Source organism: Gorilla gorilla, chromosome 7, assembly GCF_029281585.2.
Source record: "Gorilla gorilla gorilla isolate KB3781 chromosome 7, NHGRI_mGorGor1-v2.1_pri, whole genome shotgun sequence".
NCBI lineage: Eukaryota > Metazoa > Chordata > Mammalia > Primates > Hominidae > Gorilla > Gorilla gorilla.
Genome location: NC_073231.2, coordinates 104,914,535 through 104,939,205, shown reverse-complemented (window position 1 = coordinate 104,939,205; position 24,671 = coordinate 104,914,535). Strand labels below are relative to the sequence as shown.

Sequence of the window (24,671 nt, the reverse complement as noted above, 5' to 3'; positions counted from 1 at the left end):
ATCAATAGAAGACTCTAGATGATAAGTCTGTGAGTGTTCACCTTATAATAACTCTTACAGCTTTTCCATATATTTGAAATTTGTCAAGTTGGAAAAAAATAAATCAAGTATCTTCTACATGTTATGTTTGTTCCAGGTATAAGACACTGTTTCTGTCTCAGAAGTGCATTGTCTAACAAAAATTTACCCTCTAGTGTGAAATAAAGGTATGTTTTATACCTACATACTCTGATTAATGTTGTTCTCTATGCTTTATTTTAAAGTAGTAAGATTTTTTTAATGAGATAAAGTTTAAATAGCATAAAATTCAACATTTAAAGGTGTACAATTCAGTGGGATTTTTTTTAATAGTCACAAGTTTTGCTCCTATCACCACTATTTAATTTTAGAACATTTTCATCATTCCAAAAAGAAACCTACTTATTTGCAGTCATTCTCTCCTCCCCTCAACTCCTGGTTACTAATCTACTTCCTGCCTCTACAGAACTGCCTATTATGAACATTTCTAATGGAATCATATCATATGTATTATCTTTTGACTGGCTGCTTTCACTTAAGATAATGCTTTCAAGGTTCATCCATGCTGTAGCCTATATCAGTATTTCATTTTTTTGTACAGCTAAATAATACTCCAATGTATGAATATACCATAATTTGATAATCCATTCATCAGTTGACAGACATTTCAACTGTGTCCAGTTTTTGGCTACTATGAATACGTTACCATGAACATTTCATATATAAGTTTTTACATGGACATATGTTATCAATTCTCTCGATATACACGTAGGAATGGAATTGCTGGGTCAACATGGTAACTCTATTTTTAACGTTTTGAAGAACTGCCATATTGTTTTCCAAAGCAACTATACCATTTTACACTCCCAACAACTTATATGAGTTCCAGTTTCTCCACATCCACACCAATATCTGTTATTTTGTATTTTTTTTATTATAGTCATCTAGTACCTGTGAAGTGGTATCTCATTGAGGTTTTGATTTGCTTGTTTGCTATTTGTTTACCTTCTTTGGAGAAATGTCTCTTTGCCCATTTTTAATTGGGTTATTTGCCCCTAAGTTTTAAATGCCCTTCTCTTAGGGCTTTATCTATGGAAATTAATCACCTGAAAACTTTCTGAGTCTCAGGCCCAATACCAAGTCGAAATCAGTCATTCCTTTCATCTTTCTACATCAGATCATTCATGATATTTATCAAACTTTCTGCCATTCTACCATACATCATACTTAACTAACTACTGACACGTCTATCTGTCCCATTTTATCTTAAAATTCTAAGGGAAAGAAATACATCAAAATGATTTCTGTATTTTCCCACATTACATATCCTTCAATGAAGTACACATTTCATCAATTAACAGCACTAAAATAACTCAATTCAACTTAAGTGAACTTTTGCAGAAAAATTACCAATACTATTATTTACTAGGAAATCTTGAGGTATACTACTTCAACTTTTATCAAATGTATATCCTGGATCAGGCATGGTGGCTCATGCCTGTAATCCCAGCACTTTGTGATGCTGAGGCGGGCAGACAGCTTATGCCTAGGAGTTTGAGACCAGCCTGGGCAACATAGCAAAACCCTGTCTCTACAAAAAATGCAAAAATTACCCAGGCATGGTGGCATGTACCTGTAGCCCTAACTACTTGGAAGGCTGGGGTAGAAGGATCACCTGAGCCTGGGAGGTCGAGGCTGCAGTGACCCATGATCATGCCACTGCACTCCAGCCTGGGTGACAGAGCAAAACTCTCATTCATAAATAAATAAGTAGTACATTCTGAACACATATATATTATAAATATAGAAGTTATTTTTAGCATATAGGAGAAAATCAGAATGTTATCCAGCATGTAGATAAAATTAAAGTAGTGTAGGCTGGGTGCAGTGGCTCATGCCTGTAATCCCAGCACTTTAGGAGGCTGAGGCGGGCAGATCACAAGGTCAGGAGTTTGAGACCAGCCTGGCCAACATGGTGAAAACCCATCTCTACTAAAAAAAAAAAATACAAAATTACACAGGCGTGGTGGTGCATGTCTGTAATCCCAGCTACTTGGGAGGCTGAGGCAAGAGAACTGCCTGAACCTGAGAGGCAGAGGTTGCAGTGAGCCATGATTGCACCACAGCACTCCAGCACAGGCAACAGAGCTAGTCTGTGTCTCAAAACAAAACAAACAAAAAAATTAAAATAGTGTAAAACAACCAAAAAACAATCAGCCCATCTCATTAGAATACTGTAAAACTCAATCTAATACATTTTTTAAAGTTTCCCAATGGTAAAACATAAGAATAGTCTTAAAATAAAGTTTTTGTTTAATAAAGTTTTACATTACCTGTAATGTTTCCTAGCATATCTTTATTATGACAAGTAAGGTCCTCTATTTCACCTTCTTTAAAATTGCCTATTTCTCCATAGTAAAGAGCAATTCCAAGTTGCATTATACGAATAAACATAGGCAGTTGTTGATCTGTGATAGAAAGTTTCAAACTTTCCACTAAAGTATGAATCTGCATTTTGAAAAAGACATAACACCAACAAACGCATGTTTAAAAAGAGTATTTTTTACATAAAGAAATGTTTTAGTCTTTAAATGGCATAACATAAAAGAAATGCTCCAAACATTTTAATACTTAAATCAAAACAATACTTACTCTAAGATCTTAGGAATTAAGTAAATTTTGCTATGATGATCAATACATGTTAGACAGAAACGATATTAAACCAAATGATGTACATACAAATGGAATTAATAGTGAGAAGGTATAATCACACTAGATTTCCAGATTACTATTCCAGAAACAAAGTTAGTTATATAACCAAATAGCTACTCTATAACATTAAGAGAATAACAGTATTATCCTCAAAAAACAGAACAATCTGTCAAAACCAAGAATAATGAAAATTTTATGTCATTTTAGTGAAACTCTAATCATTCTTTCCAGGTTTATTAACCATAAAGAATACATATACATCCTAAAACCATATGTTAACTGGGGAAAAGACTAGTATTACAACTATGAAAGTATGTAAATAATAAAAATTTTTGTCAAATACGGAAAAACAAGTGAAATGTATGTTGAAAAAAGTTTTTCAGACAAATTTTAAGTAAGATTTAAATAACAAAAGTTTTCCAAATTGTAGATAAGATTTAAATGACATAAAACTTATTCAACTGATAAAATGAAACAATTATAACAAAGAAATAAGATTAACTACTAGCAAATAGGATATACAGCAATCAAAGCTCTCCTTAAAGAAAGAGACATCAGTGGAATATAAACACAACTTCAGTGTAATGGTTTCCTGCTGTTATCAAAACACGGAGTAAAACCAATTAAGCCATAAAGTCAAGTCTCTTAGAAGGTTTATTTTGACTAATGTATTTCAGTGTCTATGAAAGATGAAGTAGTAGTAATGGTAATCATCATATTTTTAGGGCTCAAAGCACATAAAAAAATGTATGTGAAGGGGGAGAAAACTGTATGGGGGGACTGTGAAATACCATATTTCAAATATGAGCACAAGCTTTTAAAAACTGACCTAATAATCATACACTGAGTAAACAATGAAGAGGTAAGAAAACGGGGAATGAGTGTGGGAGGTGAGCAGGAAAGGAGTATGCATGTCTGCTAAGGTTTCCTTAATTTGAAATTTCTCTGTCACATTCTTTTAAATCTTGTATTGCACCAATAGCACTGGTAATAAGCAGTCAGCAAAACCAATAACAAAGAATCTGTCATAAGTATCTTTTTAAAAGCTCCTTAAAATGAGTAAGATTAATACTCAGTAGAAAAATGGATAAAGAACCTGAACTGATAATACAAAGAACAAATGACCATTGAATGTGTTTTCAAAAATCTAACTTCACTAATAAACGGCAATTAAATTACATATCATTTGTTGTTCAACAAGTTGGCAATTTTTAAAATATGATCATATTTAAGGATAACAAGAGTATGACATAGGCACTCCCCGTAATGTTCATGTGAGTATAACCTGGTTAAATCTTTCTGGAAACAATCTGGCAATACAGATCACAGGTCTTAAAAAAAAAAAAAAGATATTTGCAATTATACAAATCTTTCCTAAGGAATTACTCAGGAAATGTGGTCAAAGTTCTATGCACAGAATTTCACTGCTCTGAGAAACTGCAAAGTAAATTTCTAAAAACAGGAGAAATGTTAAATAAATTACGTACCCTTAGGATCTGTATCTCATAAACCTCATAATCACCAGAACATATGTATCTCACACAAAAAATGGAAAATTATAAAAAGCCAACCCAACATATAAATACATTCAAAATAAACATACATGAAAGATTTGAAAAGAAATAGAGGGGCCAGGCGCAGTGACTCATGCCTGTAATCCCAGCACTTTGGGAGGCTGAGCCAGGCGGATCATGAGGTCAGGAGTTTGAGACCAGCCTGGCCAAAAGGGCAAAACCCTGTCTCTACTAAAAATACAAAAATTAGCCAGGCCTGGTGGCCGGCGCCTGTAATCCCAGCTACTCGGGAAGCTGAGGCAGGAGAATCGCTTGAACCCGGGAGGCAGAGGTTGCAGTGAGCCGAGATCATGCCATTGCACTCCAGCCTGGTCAACAAGAGCAAGACTCCATCTCAAAAAAAAAAGAAGAAAAGGAATATAGTATCTGGAACATTTGAGAAACCTCTGTGAGGTAATTAATGAGGTCGACCATATCTGTTTAATACATATTCCCTAGGATTAGGACTTGGAAGGATGATGGGTCTAACCCAAAATGGCAAATCTTAACATTACAATAGTATTAACAAAAAACTCAGGCAGGCATGGTGGCTCATGCCAGGAATCCCAGCACTTTGGGAGGCCTAGACAAGAGAATTACTTGAAGCTAGGAGGTTCAGTATCAGCCTGGGCTGCACAGTGAGACTCTGTCTCTACAAAAAAACAATTTAAAATGAGCCAGAGATGGAGACATGAGCCTGTAGTCCTAGCTACTTAAGAGCCTGAGGCAGAAGGATCGCTTGACCCCAGGAGTTCAAGGTTACAGTGAAGTATGATTGTGCCACTGCACTCCAGCCTGGGTGACAGGGAGCCTCGAAGGTAAAGAAAAAAGGAGAAAGAAAAAAGGAGAGAAAGCGGAGGAGAGGGGAGGGAAACAGAGGGGAGGGGAGGGGTGGGGAGAGGGAGAGGAGGGGAGAAAAAAGAAGAGAGAAAAGAAAAGAAGAAAGAAATAAAACCGCAAAAATTGATTTCAGTTGAGTATAACACATTGATATCACATATTTGACAACTATTATACAAGTTTATTTATGTTAAGGGACTTTTTCAGTGAAATGTCATGACTAATCAGTTTTGAGAACACAAACTTACTTATATGCCAACACTAAGTTTTTCCTCATCTATTTTTACCTTCCTCTAATATAACCACATCCTAGAACAGACCATTACATTTGCACTAATGATCAAAAAGAGTATTTTATATAGTAAGCTTCCATATATCCATTACTTGCTTTCAATGTATCTTGAATTTACCTTCACACTCCCCAAATTTACTAGAAAACCCAAGGCTATAGAAAATAAGCATATTTCCCTAAGACAGAGCCATCAATATTACTGAGTTAATTCTTTTCCATGTTTATCTTTGCCAAAGAAGCTAATTCAAATATAGAAGGAAAAAGTAACAGAATATAAACAAACCAATATGCATTATACACCGTGTGGAAAAAAGTAAAACACAGGTGACTGAGCACTACCAAGAAAAAAACATGTAGATTTTACATATTAAGTACAGTAAGGCTACGTAAAATAGAAAATACTGTATTTTTAATAAAATATAAGGTAACAAAAACAAAACTAATTTTTATACAGCCATACTCAAACAGGAACAGTAGTTAATACCAGTGTTCAGACACCTAAGTCCAGCCCTTCCATCTACAGAACTTTGACAGTCAGAGGCAAGTAGTTCAACAATAAACATTTACTCCACATTAAAACCTAGTTAATGGGATCAGAAGTCACTGAATTCTTTTTCCAAGATACAATGATAGGCAGACAAACAATGTTCAGAAAACTGTTAAATAAGACAACAATATTTATGCTTAGATACTAATCACATACATTGAAAACATACACTACATTGGACAGAAAATTTTCACATGTATCAAAAGACATGTCCTGTTCTCACTTAGAAGTGGAAGCTAAATCTTGGGTACACATGGACATAAAGATGGGAACAACAGACAGTGTGGATTCTAAAAGGAGGGAAGGAGGGAGAGGAAAAAAGGGCTGAAAAACTTCCTTTTGGGTACTATGTTCACTATCTGGGTGATGGTATCAGTGGGAGCCCAAACCTAAGCATCACACAATATACGCTTGTAACAAATCCCTTAATCTTAAATGAAAATGCAGATAAAAAATAAAAAGACATGTCCTGAATAACTCCCTAAGATTTTAATTACATTTTAAAAATCATAAATCAAAAGCTAAAACTTCTTGAACCAATAAACTATTAGGTTAGTATATCAAGCTTTACAAAGTCACCTAGTAAAGAGAAGAAAAAGTATAGATAGCAGATCATGCTGAACAGATTATAAGAACTGAAATACAGAGTACTGATATGCAGTCCACTGTGGGTATAAATATACCTTTTAATATTATTTCCTCTATCTACTTGAAGAGAGAAACACTAATAAACGCTGAAAAAACTAAAAAAAAAAAATTACAGAAAAAAGTTGTCTCTAAACTCTAGTAGAATACATTATACAGAAATGTATAAATACAACATAAAAATCATAAACATAAATACAATTTTTATAAAAACAAATAGCATACATATTTACAAGGTTAATTTCTTCATTTGTTAATAATGATTAGCATCCACAAGAGTCAATAAACAAAATAAAGACATGCAACTTAACTGCAAAAAAAAGAGATACCTACTTTAATAACAGATGGCATCTTGGAATTTAGGTTATCATATGTAAAATGAAGACGAGTTCTGAAGGAACATTTGTATAATAAAGGATCCTGGTAAAATTCTATTTTACCACTGGCATTCCGTTTATCAAGACAAACTGTACAATCAGAAAAATTGATAACCTTTCTCAGCACCAAATCAGTTGCTAAAAAGAAAAGAAAACATTTTAAGTAAAAAGGAAAATTAGCAGGGGAAAGGCAACTATTATTTATTAGTATAAATAGTAATAAAATTAATAATAACAGAAAATAAGATTCATGGAGCATTTAACACATAATGCCAGACCATATGCAATGAACTTTTCATTTTATTATACAATTTAAATCTTCCAACAACTTTATGAAATAGGCACAATTCTCCCCACTTTATATATGAAGAATCATTGACCTAATTAGTTTGCCCCCAATCTGCATGGCACATTAACTACAAATTTTTTTTTAATTATGAAAAATTTCACTACAGTTCTCTTACACAATGAGATAACAATAAAATTCTTAAGAATCCATATTAAAGATAATTTTTTGAAGAAGTCATTCATTTAACATTCATTTTATATTAAAAAAAACTCACTGCTACTCTAAACTTGCACTATCCAATATGGTAGCCACCAGCCATATGTGGCTATTTAAATTAATTAAAATTATATAAAAATAAAAATTAAGGTCCTTGGTTGCACTAGCTATATTTCAAGTGCTCAACAGCCACATGTGGCTAGTGGCTACCATATTGGAGAGAGAAGATATAAAACACTTGTATTATCACAGAAAGGTCTAGTGGACACCACCACATTAATTAATAAAGAAATCACCAATAACAGTCTAGAGTATATTTTCAAAGGAATAAAAATAAAACAATTGATGGTAAAGTATAAAAGTATGAAATGAAGCCTTTAGCAAATCAATATTTCTTATTTCTTAACTGATAAGCAATTCCTAGGTAAATATCAGGCCAAAATCTACTTGCCCAGTGATTTTAAGTTAGCCATGGGAATTTAAAAAACAATAAAATGTGTTTTAGTTCAGGTTATAACACTATTTCTGAGTATATCCTGGCAACTTCTAATTAATTCAACATTTTATTTTATAAGTTTTTAAAAAGTAGAAATTAAAGAAGATGTGTATTATTTGCAGATAAATTTCAAAGTTGTCTGTTAGTTGAAAAATACATATGACTACCATATTTCAAATTTACATATTATATGAATAATGATTTAGTTACTAATATTATATATGTACACAAATTAAGAAATTACAATAGTAGGACCAGAAATGAGAAAAAGAAAGATATCCTGTAGATGTTTCCTTCCCTCTCTTTATGATAACAATTATCATTTTCTGAGTATTTGCTATTACTCAAATACTACACTAAGTCTTTTACATCTCTTATCTGACAATATTTACACGGTCCTGTTAAAAAATGTGAAAACTGAGGCACAGTGGTAATAGTTTGTCTATTGTTATACAGTTTATAAAGATCAGAGCTGTAATTCAAACTCTGGCAACCTTACTGCAGAGTGCATGTTCTTATCTACTGTGCTATAAGAATGTAAGCTATTCAGGCCAGGCATGGTGGTTCATGCCTATAATCCCAGCACTTTGGGAGGCCTAGGCGGATTGCTCGAGGCCAGGAGTTCAAAACCAGCCTGGGCAAAGTGGTGAAACACCATCTCTACTACAAATACAACAATTAGCTGGGTGTGGTGGCAAATGCAGAAAATCACAGCTACTCAGGTGACTGAGGCACAAGAATGGCTTGAACCCAGGGGTGGAGCTTGCAGTGAGCCAAGATCACACCACTGCACTCCAGCCTGAACAACAGAGTTAAGACTCTCTCTTAAAAAAAAAAAAAAAAAGAAAAAGGGAAGTATTCATATTTCAAGGATATCCTAGACCCTAGACAATTATTATTCAGTGAAAGAGGACATTACTGTTTTAAAGGTGTTTTTTCTTAAACACAAAATACAACAGCAACTATATTTCAAAAACTTAGAAAATGAATTCTAGTTTCTGGTACTTACTTTAGAAATGTGCTACAATTTAATCAGTAAAATATTATTCATCACTGAAATTAGGGCTCTACAACTATATACACCAATATATAGAAATATTAAAAGCATAGTATTGATTGAAAACAACAAACCCAAAATACAACATATAAGAATACTATTTTTAAAAAGAGGGTAGGAAGCTTATTCAAAGAAATAGAGAAAACTTCCAAAACCTGGAGAAAGCAATCAAAGAAAAGCCTAAGACCTCTGGATTCACTGTCATATTCTACCAAACATTTAAAGAACTAATACCAATATTCACAAACTGTTCCAAAAAATTGAAGTGGAGGGAATTCTTCCAAAATCATTTCCATACTATCCAAAGCAATCTACGAAATCAATGCAATCCCTATCAAAATACCAATGACATTTTTTCACAGACATAAGAAAAAACAATCCTAAAATTTTTATGGAACCACAAAGACCCTAAATACTCAAAGCAACCCCAAGCAAAAAGAACACAGCTAGAGGCATCATACTCCCTGACTTTAAAATATACTAAAAGCAATAATAACCAAAACAGTACGGTACTGGCATAAAAAAAGACACATAGCCCAATGGAATAAAATAAAAAACCCAGAAATAATCCATGCATTTACAGCCAACTGATTTTCTATGCAGGGGCCAAGAAAACACACTGAGGAAAAGAACAGTCTCTTCAATAAATGGTGCTGGGAAAACCAGATATCTATATGCAGAAGAACAAACCTAGACCCTTATCTCTCACTATTTAAAAAAATCAACTCGAGATAGATTAAAGACTTAAATGTAAGACCTGACATTGGTCTAGGCAAAGAATTTATGACTAAGACCTCAAAAGCATAGGCAACACACTTATGAATATAAATCTTTCTACCATAAAGACACGCACATGTGTATGTTCATTGCAGCACTATACACAATAGCAAAGACATGGAATCAACCTAGATGCCCAACAACAGTGAAGTAGATAAAGAAAATACAAGACATATCCACCATCGAATACTACATAGCCATAAAAAAGGATGAAATCATGTCCTTTGCAGCAATATGGATAGAGCTGGAGGGCATTATCCTAAGCAAATTATGCAGGAACAGAAAACCAAACACTGCATGTTCTCAATTATAAGTGGGAGCTAAGCACTGAGTATACATGGACACAAAGAAGGGAACAATAAATACCAAGGCCTACTTGAGGGTGGAGGGTGGGAGCAAGGTAAGAATCAAAAGACTAACCATTAGGTACTATGCTCATTACTTGAGTGACAGAATAATCTGTACACCAAATGCATGCAACATGCAATTTACCCAAGCAACAGACCTGCACACGTACCCCCTCAACCTAAAATACAACTTGGAAAGGAATAAAAAGAAATATTAATTCTCACAGATAGTATGGATGGTAATAAATTGATTTAATCATTTTAGAGAACAATTCAGCAATATAAAACATGACTGAATGTTTACATACGCAGTTATTCTTTTCCTGATCATAATTTACAGAATTCAAACACGTAACGAGGAAACATAAAAAAGGATGTACATTCCAGCATTATGGGCAATGTCAATATTTTAGAACAACTTGAATGTCAACCACATGGGAGATGATAGGATTCTGCCTCTAATAGTAGAAAAGATTAGATATTCTGAAGACCTTTATACTGAAATAAAAGTCTTGGAAACTATAAAAAAAAATACGTAAGGGGAAGGAATGAGTTAAAGGAGAAGGAATAGATAGATGGCCCAATTATTTTATTTTTAAATCCATTATGGCAAGCATTTAGTGCAATCTGATTTGGTGTTAATAGAACATCTTATGTTTATTGGTCTTTGGGGTATACTCTTTTTTACGTGTTTGTTCAAGTCTCTTGTCCATTTTTCTATTGAGTTGTCTATTTTTTTCTTATTGATTTATAGAAGTTATATATTGTGGATATAAGTATGTTGCAAATTTTAGGTATCAAGAATATACACTTCCATCTGTGGCTTGCCTTTTTACCCTCACAAAGATATTACAATTCCTATTTTAACTGCAATATTTTAATACAGCCTCGTGCATTACTTGTTAGTAAAAAAAAATGGCATTACTATTATGAAAAAACTATTTGTCAGTATCTCTGAAGCTTAACATAGGCCTACACTATGACCCAGTAATTTCACTCCTAGGCATATACCCAACAGAAATGTATGTATATGCCCACCAAAGGACATGTATGAAAATGTTCGCTATAGCATTATTCATTATAGCCAAAACTGGACATAATTAAATCTATATCAATGGTACACTGAGCAAAAAAATGTTTTATTCACAACACAGACCAGACCTGCAAACTCGCCATCCCACATATATCCAGGAAAGACCATTGCAGGCAGAACCCGAACCCTTGCTCACCTGATTGTGCAGGGAGAGGGAATAGATATATACACACAGAACTGAACTATTGTTACAGACAAAAACCTGAACAAATTTCATTTACATAATATTGAGCAAAATAATCTAGGCCCAAAATACATATGGTTCCATTCATACAAAAATTTAAAAAGAGTCAAAACCCTACTATGGTGTCAGATGTCAGTAAAGTGGTTGCTTTGGGGAAAGAAGGGGCAGTAGTAAGTGAGTATATGTACAACAAGCACTTCTGGGTGCTGATATTGTTCAATTTCTTGAGCTTGGTGGTGGGTTACAAGAGTATGTTCATTTTGTGGTATGTCATTTAGCTATGTGGGTTTTTTGTTTGTTTGTTTGTTTTGGGTTTTTTTTTTTTTTTTGAGGTGGAGTCTCACTCTATCGCCAAGGCTAGAGTACAGTGGCACAATTTCGACTCACTGCAGCCTCCGCTTCCCGGGTTCAAGCGATTCTCCTGCCTCAGCCTCCCAAGTAGCTAGGATTACAGGCACCTGCCACCATGCCCAGCTAATTTTTTTTGTATTTTTAGTAGAGATGGTGTTTCACCATGTTGGCCAGGCTGGTCTCAAACTCCTGACCTCAGGGGATCCGCCCGCCTCAGCCTCCCAAAATGCTGGGATTACAGGCGTGAGCCACCACACCCGGCCAGCTATGTGTTTTTGCTTAATGCTCTTTCTTTCTTGCATGTTATGCTTCAATTAAAAAAAATTATTTAAAAAAAAACTAATAAAAGGGAAAATAATAGTTTCTTCCTCAGAGAGTTAAAGGGTTAAACAAGATAATTAATATAAAATGTGTAACACTAGCCCTGGTACTAAATAAACAGAAGATACTATTTTCACTGTCTTTATCACCACCATCATCATGAGCTTTCATATGGTATATTTGCTTCTGAAGAGTACATTGGCAAGTTAGAAGCAGTCATTTTATAAATGACTCACCCAAGTTTGCACTATAAATTAGCAGTGGAGAGAAGAGTCGAACTAAGATCTTCCAACTCCTGATCCAGAATTCTAATTCACTATAAATAATTTCCCAAAGTAAAACTGGCATTGCTTCTATACTAAATTAAATTTGTATACCATACTAAATTGCTTCTATACCAAAATTAAATTTCTGGGTGGGCACAGTGGCTCATGCCTGTAATCCCAGCATTCTAGGAGGCTGAGGCAGGCAGATCATTTGAGGTCAGGAATTCAAGACCAGGCTGGCCAACATGGTGAAACTCCGTCTCTACCAAAAATATAAAAATTAGCCAGGCATGCTGGCAGGCGCCTAGAGTCCCAGCTACTTGGGAGGCTGAGGCAGGAGAATCGCTTGAACCCGGGAGGCAGAAGTCTCAGTGAGCCAAGATTGCATCACTGCACTTCAGCCTGGGTGACAGAGCAAGACTCTGTCTCAAAAAAATTAATTAATTAATTAAAATAAAATTTCTTCACCATAAATGTCAACTCATTAATACGATCCTACATTGTCCAGTTCTATTTGTTTTCTATTTTCCACAGCTGCTTCTTCCAGCCTTTTAATCAAATATTTCTTTCCACAGAAGATGCAAAGGAGGCATTAACGATATATAAGAAATGATGCTTGGGCCTTACCTACACTCTTATTTATGCTCATAACAAAGTTGTAAAATCAGGACTACTCTCCTTCTGTTAAATGTGAAGACTAAAGCTTAGAAAACACATAATAATAAAACTCTATTCCAGTTCTGCTACTTCCTAGCTGTATGCCTTAATCAGGCAAGTTAAATACTCTTGAGACTCAATTTCACTTTGCTTTAACACTTTAACTGGGATTTGTGATGAATAAATGAATATATGACTAAACATTAAAAAGAGATTAAAAACAGGCTTCAGGATAATCAAGAAATTCCAGGGCTATCATGGAGGCTCACACCTGTAATCCCAACACTTTGGGAGGCCAAGGTGGGTGGATCATTTGAGCCAAGGAGTTTGAGACCAGCCTGGGCAACAGGGCAAAACTCCATCTCTACAAAAAAATACAAAAATTAGCCAGGCATGGTAGTGCACGCCTGTGGTCACAGCTACTTGGGAGGCTAAGATGGGAGGATCACCTGAGCCCAGGAAGTCGAGGCTGCAGTGAGCCAAGGTAGCACCACTGCACTCCAGCCTGGGCAACAGAATGAGACCCTTTCTCAAAAAGGAAAGGGGGAAGAGGGAAGGGGGCAGGGGAGAAGCAAGGAAAGGGAAGGGAGGATGAAAGGGAGAGGGGAGGGGGGACGGTGGAGAGAGGAGAGGAAAAGAAGGAAGAAATTCCAAATGTGCTTTGGAACACACAAGCCTAAAACATAAATCAATCAGATATATTGCCTTGCCTTCACCAAGCTTTGTAAATGAAACATGATGCCTTTCACCTTTCAAAAACATAAAGAATTCAAACTAAATATCATTTAACTTTTATTGCTACAACCCATGGCACTATAAAATATAGTCATGCACTGCATAACAATACCTAAGTCAACAACAGACCATATATCTATGATGGCTGTCCCATAAGATTATAATACTATATTTTTACTATACCTTTTCTGTTTTTAGATACACAAATACCACTGTGTTACAACTATCTACAATACTCAGCACAGTAACATGCTGTACAGGTTTGCAGCCTAGGAGCAATAATAGCCAATACCATATACCTGAGGTGTGTACTGGCTATACCATCTAGGTTTGTGTAAGTACACTCTATGATGTTTGCATAACAACAAAATTGCCTAAGATGCATTTCTCAGAATATGTCCCTGTTGTTAAGCAATGCATGACTGTATTATACATCACATTTGAAACAAGCATGTGGCAAGTAAGAAAGAATGAAAATTAAAAGTATTAAAAAACAAGTATAGGCCAGGTATGGTGGCTCATTCCTGTAATCTCAGCACTTTGAGGGGCCAAGGCAGGCAAATCGCTAGAGCTCAGGAGTTCAAGACCAAACTGGGCAATGTGGCAAAACCTTGTCTCTACAAAAAAACACAAAAATTTGGCCAGGTGCAGTGGCTCACACCTGTAATCCCAGCACTTTGGAAGGCCGAGGCGGGTGGATCACAAGGTCAAAAGATGGAGACCATCCTGGCTAACATGGTGAAACCCCATCTCTACTAAAAATACAAAAAATTAGCCGGGCATGGTGGCAGGCGCCTGTAGTCCCAGCTACTCGGGAGGCTGAGGCAGGAGAATGGTGTGAACCCGGGGAGGCGGAACTTGCAGTGAGCCGAGATTGCGCCACTGCACTCCAGCCTGGGCGACAGAGCAAGACTCCATCTCAAAAAAAAAAAAAAAAAAAAAAATAGCCGGGCATAGCAGCATGTGCCTGTAGTCTCAGCTACTCAAGAGTCTGAGGTGAGAGGATTGTCTGAGCCCGGGAGGCAGAGGTTGCAGTGAGCTGAGATCACACCACTACACTCCAGCCTGGGCAACAGAGCCAGACCCTGTCTCAAAAACAAACAAACAAAAACCACAAGTATAGATTTCTGAATTTGGAGTGTCCACTAACCTCCCGTAATTATATGCAACATTTTGTATATGTGCATTTTTTTCCCACACTGGAGGCATGAAGATTTGATAACATTTACCAGCAACTCAGTTGGCCCAAAGAAGAGTTAAGAGTTAAGGTAATTGTTTCAATTATGGAAAAATATATGGTATTCTCCATATTTACTCACCAGAAATATCCATGAATGCACGATCCCATAATTCACCTACTGTATAACATTCTGCAGAAGTGATATTGACGGAAAGGACGATATCGTCTTCAACATATTTTAGTATGAGATTATTTATCACAATGTTTACATTATTTACAACTCGTCTAATCAGACTCTGCACATAACCTATAAAATAGAAAAAAAGAATTTAATTAGCCACAAATCTCTCAGTAAATAATTATTTCTTAAAGTGTTATTGAACTTAATGTATGAGAAAGGTGGTTATTATTTAGCAGATTTCCCAAAGAGAAACTAAAGTTCAGATAGGTTAAAAGGCTTGCCAAAGTGACACAGGTAATAAGTAGCAGATCGACCCCAACAAACGTCATTATCAAGAAGTTCTATAGTGAAGTATTCACATACTAAGAGAAGCCACAAAGACCATATATATTTTTGATAACATAATACTAGATCCCATACAATGATTATCCTATTCTACAAGTACTTTGTTTGATTTTTGCTTATTGTATTATATAAACATTTTCCAAAATGAAGCAATGTTACTATATGCTGATTATACAGTATATTAGAAGATGGTCTTCTTTAAGCTTAAGCCTCTTTTTAAACCAGCTACCTTCATCTCTTCCTAGTTCAGCCATAAAAATATTTAAAAGTTATGCCTCGGATAGAAGAAACATGACCATCATAATGGATTCAACTCTATTCACTTACTAATATTTAATGTTAAAATAGAGTAGAGGGGAAAATATGAATGAAGAAGAAAATGTAGACAGGAAGAGTTAAAGAAATATTTTTAAAATACTACCATGAAGAAGACAGAAAAATGAAAAAACAAAAGTATGGAAGGAAGGAGAATGTATAAAAGTAGAATAAGAACACAGGGAAATAAGAAAAAGAAACGGAAATACGGGTTAACTCAAAACACTAAAAGTAATTAATGAACATTCTATTTCTCCATGGCTTGCTTAGAATCTCCAAAATTTTTCTTTTAATTTCATGCTACTGAGGAATACTCCATAATCTCACTTATGTTTCTCACGTAAGTGTGTACATGGATACATTATTGAGTAATTTAGTTAAAAACATAAATAACACTTTATAAAAAGCATTTTAAAAGCCAGGAGAAAAAAAATTAATCTTTTCCACTGTAAAAAGCTAACTAAAAGGTAATGCATTTCCACTATTAAAGAAAACTATTTAAAAGGTAATTAAAATTTTAGCTATTTCATGAAATAACCATATGGTTGTATTCTTTAACCCAGAATTTTACTGGACAAAACATAAGCAACTTCTGTCAGCATCTGACATTGTTAACACCTACACTAAAGCCTGCTGAGAGAAGGCTTACTTAAATCTATTCAACCATAACATGTGTGCAAAACCCAACTCCTTCATTCATTCCCAATGATGCAAATAGGAAAGAAATGTAATACAACTTAGATTCGAGGTTTTCTCCAATATAGAAACTATTAGCAGCTTTTAGAGTGCCAATTATCACATGCTATAAAATTAACATTCAAAATATTAACAGATTTAAAGTAACAAATACTCTTTCATGAGATGCTAAAATAATTCTTAATAAATGAGATCTCCAAAAGAAATTTTAAGTATCAACATTTTAACCTTAGAATGTACATAACCCCATATTATTACTACTCAATGCAGATTTTAAAAACAAAAATAGGGCCAAACGCGGTGGCTCATGCCTGTAATCCCAGCACTTTGGGAGGCCGAGGCAGGCAGATCACAAGGTCAAAAGATGGAGATCATCCTGGCTGACACGGTGAAACCCCGTCTCTACTAAAAATACAAAAAAATTAGCCGGGTGTGGTGGCAGGCACCTGTAGTCCCAGCTACTCAGGAGGCTGAAGCAGGAGGATGGCGTGAACCCAGGAGGCGGAGCTTGCAGTGAGCCGAGATCGTGCCACTGCACTCCAGCCTGGGCGACAGAGCAAGACTCCATCTAAAAAATAAATAAATAAAAATGTTTCCAAGAAGTCAAGTGAGCATGATTAATATTGGTTTCCCTATTTCTCAAAAACCTGTCATGAACAGGGAACTTTTTTTTTTTTTTTTTTTTTTTTGAGACTAGTCTCTCTGTATCGCCCAGGCTAGAGTGCAATGGCATGATCTCAACTCACGACAACCTCTGCCTCCCGGGTTCAAGTGATTCTCCTGCCTCAGCCTCCTGAGTAGCTATGATTACAGGCACATGCCACCATGTCAGGCTAATTTTTGTATTTTTTTAGTAGAGATGGGGTTTCACCATGTTGGTCAGGCTGGTCTCAAACTCCTGACCTCGTGATCCGCCCTCCTTGGCCTCCCAAAGTACTGGGATTACAGGCATAAGCCACCATGCCTGGCCAATACAGTACTCTTAAAAACCACATAAGCATTCATGAGTTTTTATTATCTTTAAAACAGTATCAAAAATAGCACAGAAGTATAATGCAAAGTAATAGAAACAAAACACAATATGTATTTTAACTGATAGAACACTACTGATGGATTGTTCATCTTTTTAAAAATATTTTCTGGCTGGGCATGGTGGCTTACACCTATAATCCCAGCACTTTGGGAGGCCGAAGGAGACAGATCATTTGAGCTCAGGGGTTCGAGATCAGCCTGGGCAACATGGTAAAACCCCGTCTCTACAAAAATACAAAAATTAACTGGGTGTTGTGGCATGTGCCTTTAGTCCCAGCTACTCAGGAGGCTAAGGCAAGAGAATCGCTTGAGCACCAGAGGCGGAGGTTGCAGTGAGCCAAAGTTGCACCATCACACTCCAGCCTGGGTGACAGGAGTGAAACCCTGTCTCAAAATATATATATATTTCTTTCTTTCCATTTTGTATTATAAAACTGACATACAAATTGAGATGAATAAGCCACTTCACCAAAGTAAAAGAATCAAATATCGAAAGAACTACTTCTGTAGAAGACTATCACTGTTACCTGATTAAAAATGCAATGTCAAAATAAGTAACAGAAACTTATCAGTGGAATAAATGACAAACCGTCTCTATAATCCCTCACAGTAACTTAGTTCTAAGCAAGGTACAAGATAGTGTCAAGTAGATCTAATAGCTCTCATCACTCCATACTTAGAGACTCCCTGGGAGTATATCTGTTCATCATCCGGGTCTACTCCACATGCATCTGAAAACAGAAAGTCACACTAAGGATAAGAACCTACAAGATGTAATATTAGATGGCTCTAAAACAGCCTGCCACTAGTCAACCTTTCTCCAGAAATTCTTATTATCTACCTCTCCCCATACCTCATATAACCCCTTCTTCCAAACATACATCTATATCCACAGGCCCAGATGAAAACACTAATTTTCACTAACTTTACTCGTGTTCTTCCTCCTTTTTACAATACTTTTTGTCCATTCGCACTTCTTGTTCAGGTGCAGTATAATTTTCCTCTGCCTTATATCGTCTTCTCCAATGTCCTCCATCCTACACCTCAACATTAAAGAGAAATGTCTCTGCCACTTTTCTTCGGCTTATGTTACTATTAGTCATTTTTTTATGTATATGTATGCTCATCTTCTCTGATAAACTGTGAAGTCCTAGAGAAAAAAGATTGTATCTTATTTCTCTGATAGTCTTAAATGGCGTGTATCAAAAAATTTTGGTTACAAAGAGACACCATCTGCAATTGATTCATCTTGATGTGGTCACTGGGAAGCCAAGCTGCTCATAATCAGAAATTCCACGGTTGATGACTTGGTTACAGTACATAAAAACATCGTAGTCAAGTTTTTGGTGTAAAATTTATTTGAGCATTATGTAGCATCAGATAGGAAATTTATGCTCAAATGGTTAAAGGGAAAATAAGTTCTTTAGAATGTTCTTGTCTTTTATGAAATGCTGAAATTGTTTCAAAATAAAAACTTCGTTAAAAGGACAAGAATAAAAAATCTTTACTGTCAATGTTATAGACAGGCCCAATAAAATATGAATTAAAAACATCAGATTTAATAACTAGATAATAATTTTGGGCAATTACTGTAGGAGCTAAAAAAACCGATGTGAGTTGGTGATACTATATTATTTAAGATGGTCACAGAAGTTCTAGACAATGAAATAAAGAGAAAAAAGAGAAATTAGTGTATAAGTATTGCAAAGGAGGGAAAAAAGTCATTTCACAAAGATGACAGTACTTTTTATATAGAAACTCCAAAAGAAGCGACTAAAAAATACTGAATACTGGTCAGCTAACAAAATATAAAAATTAGCTTTCCTAACAAAAAAGTGATAAAAAGAAAATGGTAAAGATGGAAATCCCAATTAGCAATAAAATGTATGATAGCATTTTCCAGCTATAAAAATTTTAAGAGATGTTTTTTAATAATAAAAAACAGCATTACACTAAAAATTTGATTGGAATAAAGTACTGTTACAAACTTTCCACAGAGTAATTTAGCCATTTTATGCCAAAAACCTTAAAAGTGCTCACAAATTTTGACTCTATAAATTGGAAAGGATTTTTCCTAAAGAAATAAGCAGAGATGTATGCAAAGACTTACCTACATATGTTTGCTAAAGCATTTTACAATACTAAAAATAACAAATAACCTAAATATCAAACCAAAAAAAAGGACTGGTTAAATAAACTGTAGAAGAGTTATACAACAGGATTGTATGCCATTGATTGAAATAACAACGTAAAAAATGTGAATGGCCTGGAAACATGTTTTTGGCATAACATTAAATGAAAAATTTAGGTTATAACAAATTGTTTTTGTGTGCATATGTGTGAGTGTGTGTGTGTAAAGGAAGAAAAGACTCTCTAAAAGGTTGTACACCACAATGTTAACCGGTTTCAGTTCTGGGTAAGATAAAGTAAGCACTCCACCCTGTCTTTCCCAGTGACTGCAGCCATAAAACCTGGAGAGAATGTATGGAGCAGCTACTTCAGGGCTCTTAAAAAGTAAATAGTAGGCATGAGATGGGAAACAGGAACAAAAAACAGAGTGAACAAAGAAAAACAACAAATGAAATGGCAGAAGTAAATACAACCACATCAATAATTATAATCTAATTTAATCACATTGTGGTCAGAGAGAAAGATACATGATAGTGATGCTTTGAACTTTCTCAAGACTTCCTTTTCAACCAAGTCTTTGTTAATATCTGTAGATACTCAATGTGTGCATCAAAAGAAATGTATACTGTCTTATGTGCCTAGTGCAGAGTTTACATGTATCTACTAAAACAAAATTTTGATATCCAGTGAACTAATCTGGAGATTTTTTTTCCCTGCTTGATTTATGACATTTCAAAGTCACATTGTTAGGTCCATACAAAGTCAATGTGTATCTTCTGGAGAATTATATCTTTTATTATAATTTAGTATCTTTATTACCTATCTCCATTAAAGTTTTTTGTCTTTAGTTTTCTTATTTTTGCCTCATTTTTATATGAAAGACACAGATTTATTTTTGGCTACTATTTGTCTCTTATATTATCTCCCATACTTTCATTTTTGATCTGTCTTGCCTCTGTTTCATGTGTGTGTTCAGAAGCCACACACACCTGGACATGACAACTCCCTCCTTTTAGTGCCCAAAAGATATTACTTGTGGTTCATTAGAGCTCATCTTCCTTTGGCTTTGTACTGTGATTGATAGTTTAAAAGGCTCCTATCCTAAACAGTTAACTCTTTGAGGGCAAAAATAGCCCTCAATGAGCTGCTCTAGCATATTATTCAAATAGTGATACACATTTAGGGAAATAAACAGCCTGTCTCCACTAAACAATAATTTGAAATTCAGTCAAATTAAAATGAAATAAAGGCTCTCTAATGATCACGTTTTCTGTAATAAAATATAAACATCAGCTATCTTGAAGGTTATTAACAAAATAATAGTTTGAAGCATAATCCATTTAAGAATGGATTGATACATTAATAAGAAAGAACACCTGTATGGCAGAGAAGCTAGCTATCCATCAATAATTTGTGCTCCCACTTCAGGAATGTGGAATTGCTACTGAGATTTAACTTCTAAGTCATAAGTAATATCCCTGCAAATAGTTTTCCTCAATGAAATTTGATCAGGGGAATATGCATCACTTCCAGCCTGGGGATATTAAGAAGCAGATAGGTCTTCTCCAGACTCTTTCCTCTTGAAAAGGCTGAAAGCAGCAGAATCCAAAGTCTGGCCTAAAAGATACCAGAGTCTCAAGATAAAAGTAGCTTGGGCTTGGTACAGTGGTTTACACCTGTAATCCCAGGACCCAATTTGTTCTGAAGTCATGTAGCAAGTACATATGCACATATAGCTTAAAAGTTTTATGATACTAAAAATATATATTCTACAAAGTACTAAAACAATGATCAATTTTTTTTTTTTTTTTGACACAGAGTATCACTCTGTCACCCAGGCTGGAATGCAGTGGCATGATCTTGGCTCACTGTAACCCCCGCCTCCCAGGTTCAAGTGATTCTCCTGCCTCAGCCTCCCGAGTAGCTGAGATTACAGGTGCACACCACCACACCCGGCTAATTTTTGTATTTTTAGCAGAGACATGGCTTCACCATGTTGGCCAGGCTGGTCTCAAACTCCTGACCTCAAGTAATCCACCCGCCTCAGCCCCCCAAAGCACTGGGATTACAGGCATGAGCCACCATGCCCGGCCAAAAATTGAAATTTGGTTTTATTGATCCCATTAGAAGTTACCTGGTGGTAAGTCAGGATCTGTAGGAGCAGCCTGCTGAATTCTCCGTGGTTTGATTGATGATTTTGTGTTCTCAGCAGTACTACGGTTGGTAGAATTAGAACCACAGCTTTCATGGTCATCCTATTTTTATTTTAAAGAAAGAAAAAGAAAACCATCGATCATATTCAAGAATTAAGAAAAAAAATTTTTTAATATATGCAGTTTATGGTAGCTACAGGAGATAAGATCAACATAATTTTATTTTTTAGCTCTAAAAACTACATAACAAATTTTCATAATTTGCATTCTCAAACAGCATTTAAAAAATATTAATAACGTACTTTAAAACTATAAATTCTTCTTTCTTTAGCTGATATCAAAACAAACTACTTGACAATCTCCAAAGAATTCTTATTTATGGCTCTAGCAAAAGAAAAAATTACTTAATGAAAGCCTTTAAACAACATCCATCTCTATGTAAGTGCAAAATAAATAAAAAGGTTCTTAATTTTTCCCCTATTTGTTGTTTATATGTTAAAACACTATTTTCAATCCAAGCTATCTTGGTCATCTTTAATGATTAATCTTAATAATCCTTATAATCCTCTCCTAAACAATGTATACTAAACAATGTATACTAAATTATCATTCATGTTAGGTATAAGTTTTAACTGGGTTTCAATATGAGTAACAGAAACAAATAAATTATACATATTTTTGAAATTTATCCCTGTATTTATAACTGAAAATGAGTACTTTTTTCCTGTCCTGATTCAACATTTATATAATACTCTTACATGCCAAATTGCTGGATTTACAAGGATAAATTAGATATATTTATCTTTGTATCCTGTCCTTAGGGACTCAGAATCTATCGAACACATGTATAACTAATTCTACAAGAGCAATACTTTTTGTTTGTTTGTTTTTAAGTAATAAGGAGCATAAAAAGAGTCATTCTGTTTGGAAGAACTAGAAAGATCAGGCCATTCAAAATCAAATGTAGAAATGTTTTAGGTTTAGACTGGGGCTAAATGAGGGGTGGTGGGAGGAACCATAAGCAAAAGCAAAACAGTATCAACGTATGTAGCACGTACAAAGAATGATGATTAGTCAAATAAGGCCAGAGTATACAGTGTCTAAGATGGAAGAAGTTAAAGGCACAGACCTTTCAATAAAAATGGGGTAATGTTAAGAACTATAGAGATATTCTTAGTCCTCATTCTAGTTGACCTGTTTCAGGATTTGGTAATGAGGAGGAGGCTGCCACTAACCTATTAGAAAGGTGATTTAGCAGTTCCCACAGAGGGAGAGAAGTGGGAGCAGTAAATGAGTAGCTCAGAGTGAATGAGAAATTACCATGGAGTCAATTAAAATAAATTGCTCTTTCACGAAGATAGGCATTACAAAGAGAAAATAGGTAGAGTAGTAACATGAGGGAAAATCAGCTGGCAACTAACTTCTTGTTCCTTTTTTAAGGATAAAAGAATACATTTTTGCTTGAAGTAAAGATGCACATGTGGAGTGAGAGATCAAAGATACCAACACAAAGGGTAGCTGAGAGTGCACTGCGCACCATGAATTCATTAATCAATAATAACACTTTTATAATACTTACAAGAATGGTATTAACTTTAGTTTTTCTACTTTATATATTTGAAGGGAAAATTTCAAGAGCATATAAAAGAATAATCATCACTAGTTTACCAAACTAACAGGGTACTAGAGGCAAATAAGAACGACAATAAGACCTCTTTAAGAAAACTTTTATTCACTATCACACTAAGAGAAATATACAATAAAAGGTGTTTTACAAAACAGCATGGCTTCAGATGGTAGTGATACGTTAGAAAAAAATTTGTTTGAAACTTCATACAAGCAAAAAGACTTGCAACCATAAACAACACTGAAAATTTTCTCATGAACTTATGTTCATTTTAAGTTAATGAAAAACAAACATCACAGGTTTCATTCCACAAAATAACTTCACTATTCAATATTCATAAAGACATCTTCTGTTATTTGGGGGATGTTACAGTCTTAAATACTAAAAGACTACTACTGTGAATAAAGCCTCACTGTAATTACTTTTAGTTCAACTTAAATCCTTAAAAATGTCCATAGTCATACACTTCTGCACAACATTAACATTAAAAGCACATTATTAATTTTTGAAACATATGGTTGTCTCAGAAGCCCAGAAGTAAAACATGTTCATTAAAAAGATGTGAAAAAGTTTCAAGTGAACTGCCAAAACTAGCATAATTATGAAAATATTTAACACTGAAACCATCTGAAATCACATACTGTATATAGATTATGGTGATGTCATAATAAACATTCCAGCCAAAATGCACTAAAACTACTGCAGTCCAATAAATCTGGCATATGTGAGATGACAAACATTTTAAAGCAAAAGAAACAACAAGTTATTTTTACTCTATTTTTAAAAAATTATTAGCAGCAAAATGGGATTAAATGAAAATGATGAGTTTTCAAATTTTTGTTAAAAAAAAGTGAGTAAAGGTCTATTCAGAGATTCGACTTCTTCCTGGTTTAGTCTTGGGAGAGTGTATGTGTGGAGGAATTTATCCATTTCTTCTAGATTTTCTAGTTTATTTGCATAGAGGTGTTTGTAGTATTCTCTCAACCCAAATGTCCAACAATGATAGACTGGATTAAGAAAATGTGGCACATATACACCATGGAATACTATGCAGCCATAAAAAACGATGAGTTCATATCCTTTGTAGGGACATGGATGAAATTGGAAATCATCATTCTCAGTAAAGTATCACAAGGCCAGAAAACCAAACACCGCATATTCTCACTCATAGGTGGGAATTGAACAATGAGAACACATGGACACAGGAAGGGGAACATCGCACTCTGGGGACTGTTGTGA

The 24,671-nt window shown here is 34.9% G+C and overlaps 1 protein-coding gene across 35 annotated transcripts in view; it reads right to left on the bottom strand.

The window, feature by feature from the left end:
- VPS13B (vacuolar protein sorting 13 homolog B) overlaps window positions 1–24,671 on the bottom strand; it is an 869,944-nt gene that overhangs the window by 766,673 nt on the left and 78,600 nt on the right. For all 35 annotated transcript variants that reach the window (XR_008667630.2, XM_031013639.3, XM_055348088.2 and 32 more), the window contains exons 4-7: window positions 21,787–21,907; window positions 15,093–15,260; window positions 6,941–7,122; window positions 2,352–2,526 (exon numbers count right to left, since the gene is read on the bottom strand). Coding sequence is in view for 34 of the 35 variants with exons in the window: in XM_031013639.3 (XP_030869499.3) it covers window positions 2,352–2,526; window positions 6,941–7,122; window positions 15,093–15,260; window positions 21,787–21,907 (646 nt within the window). In the remaining variant the exon portion in view is untranslated. The remainder of the gene's footprint in view (window positions 1–2,351; window positions 2,527–6,940; window positions 7,123–15,092; window positions 15,261–21,786; window positions 21,908–24,671) is intronic.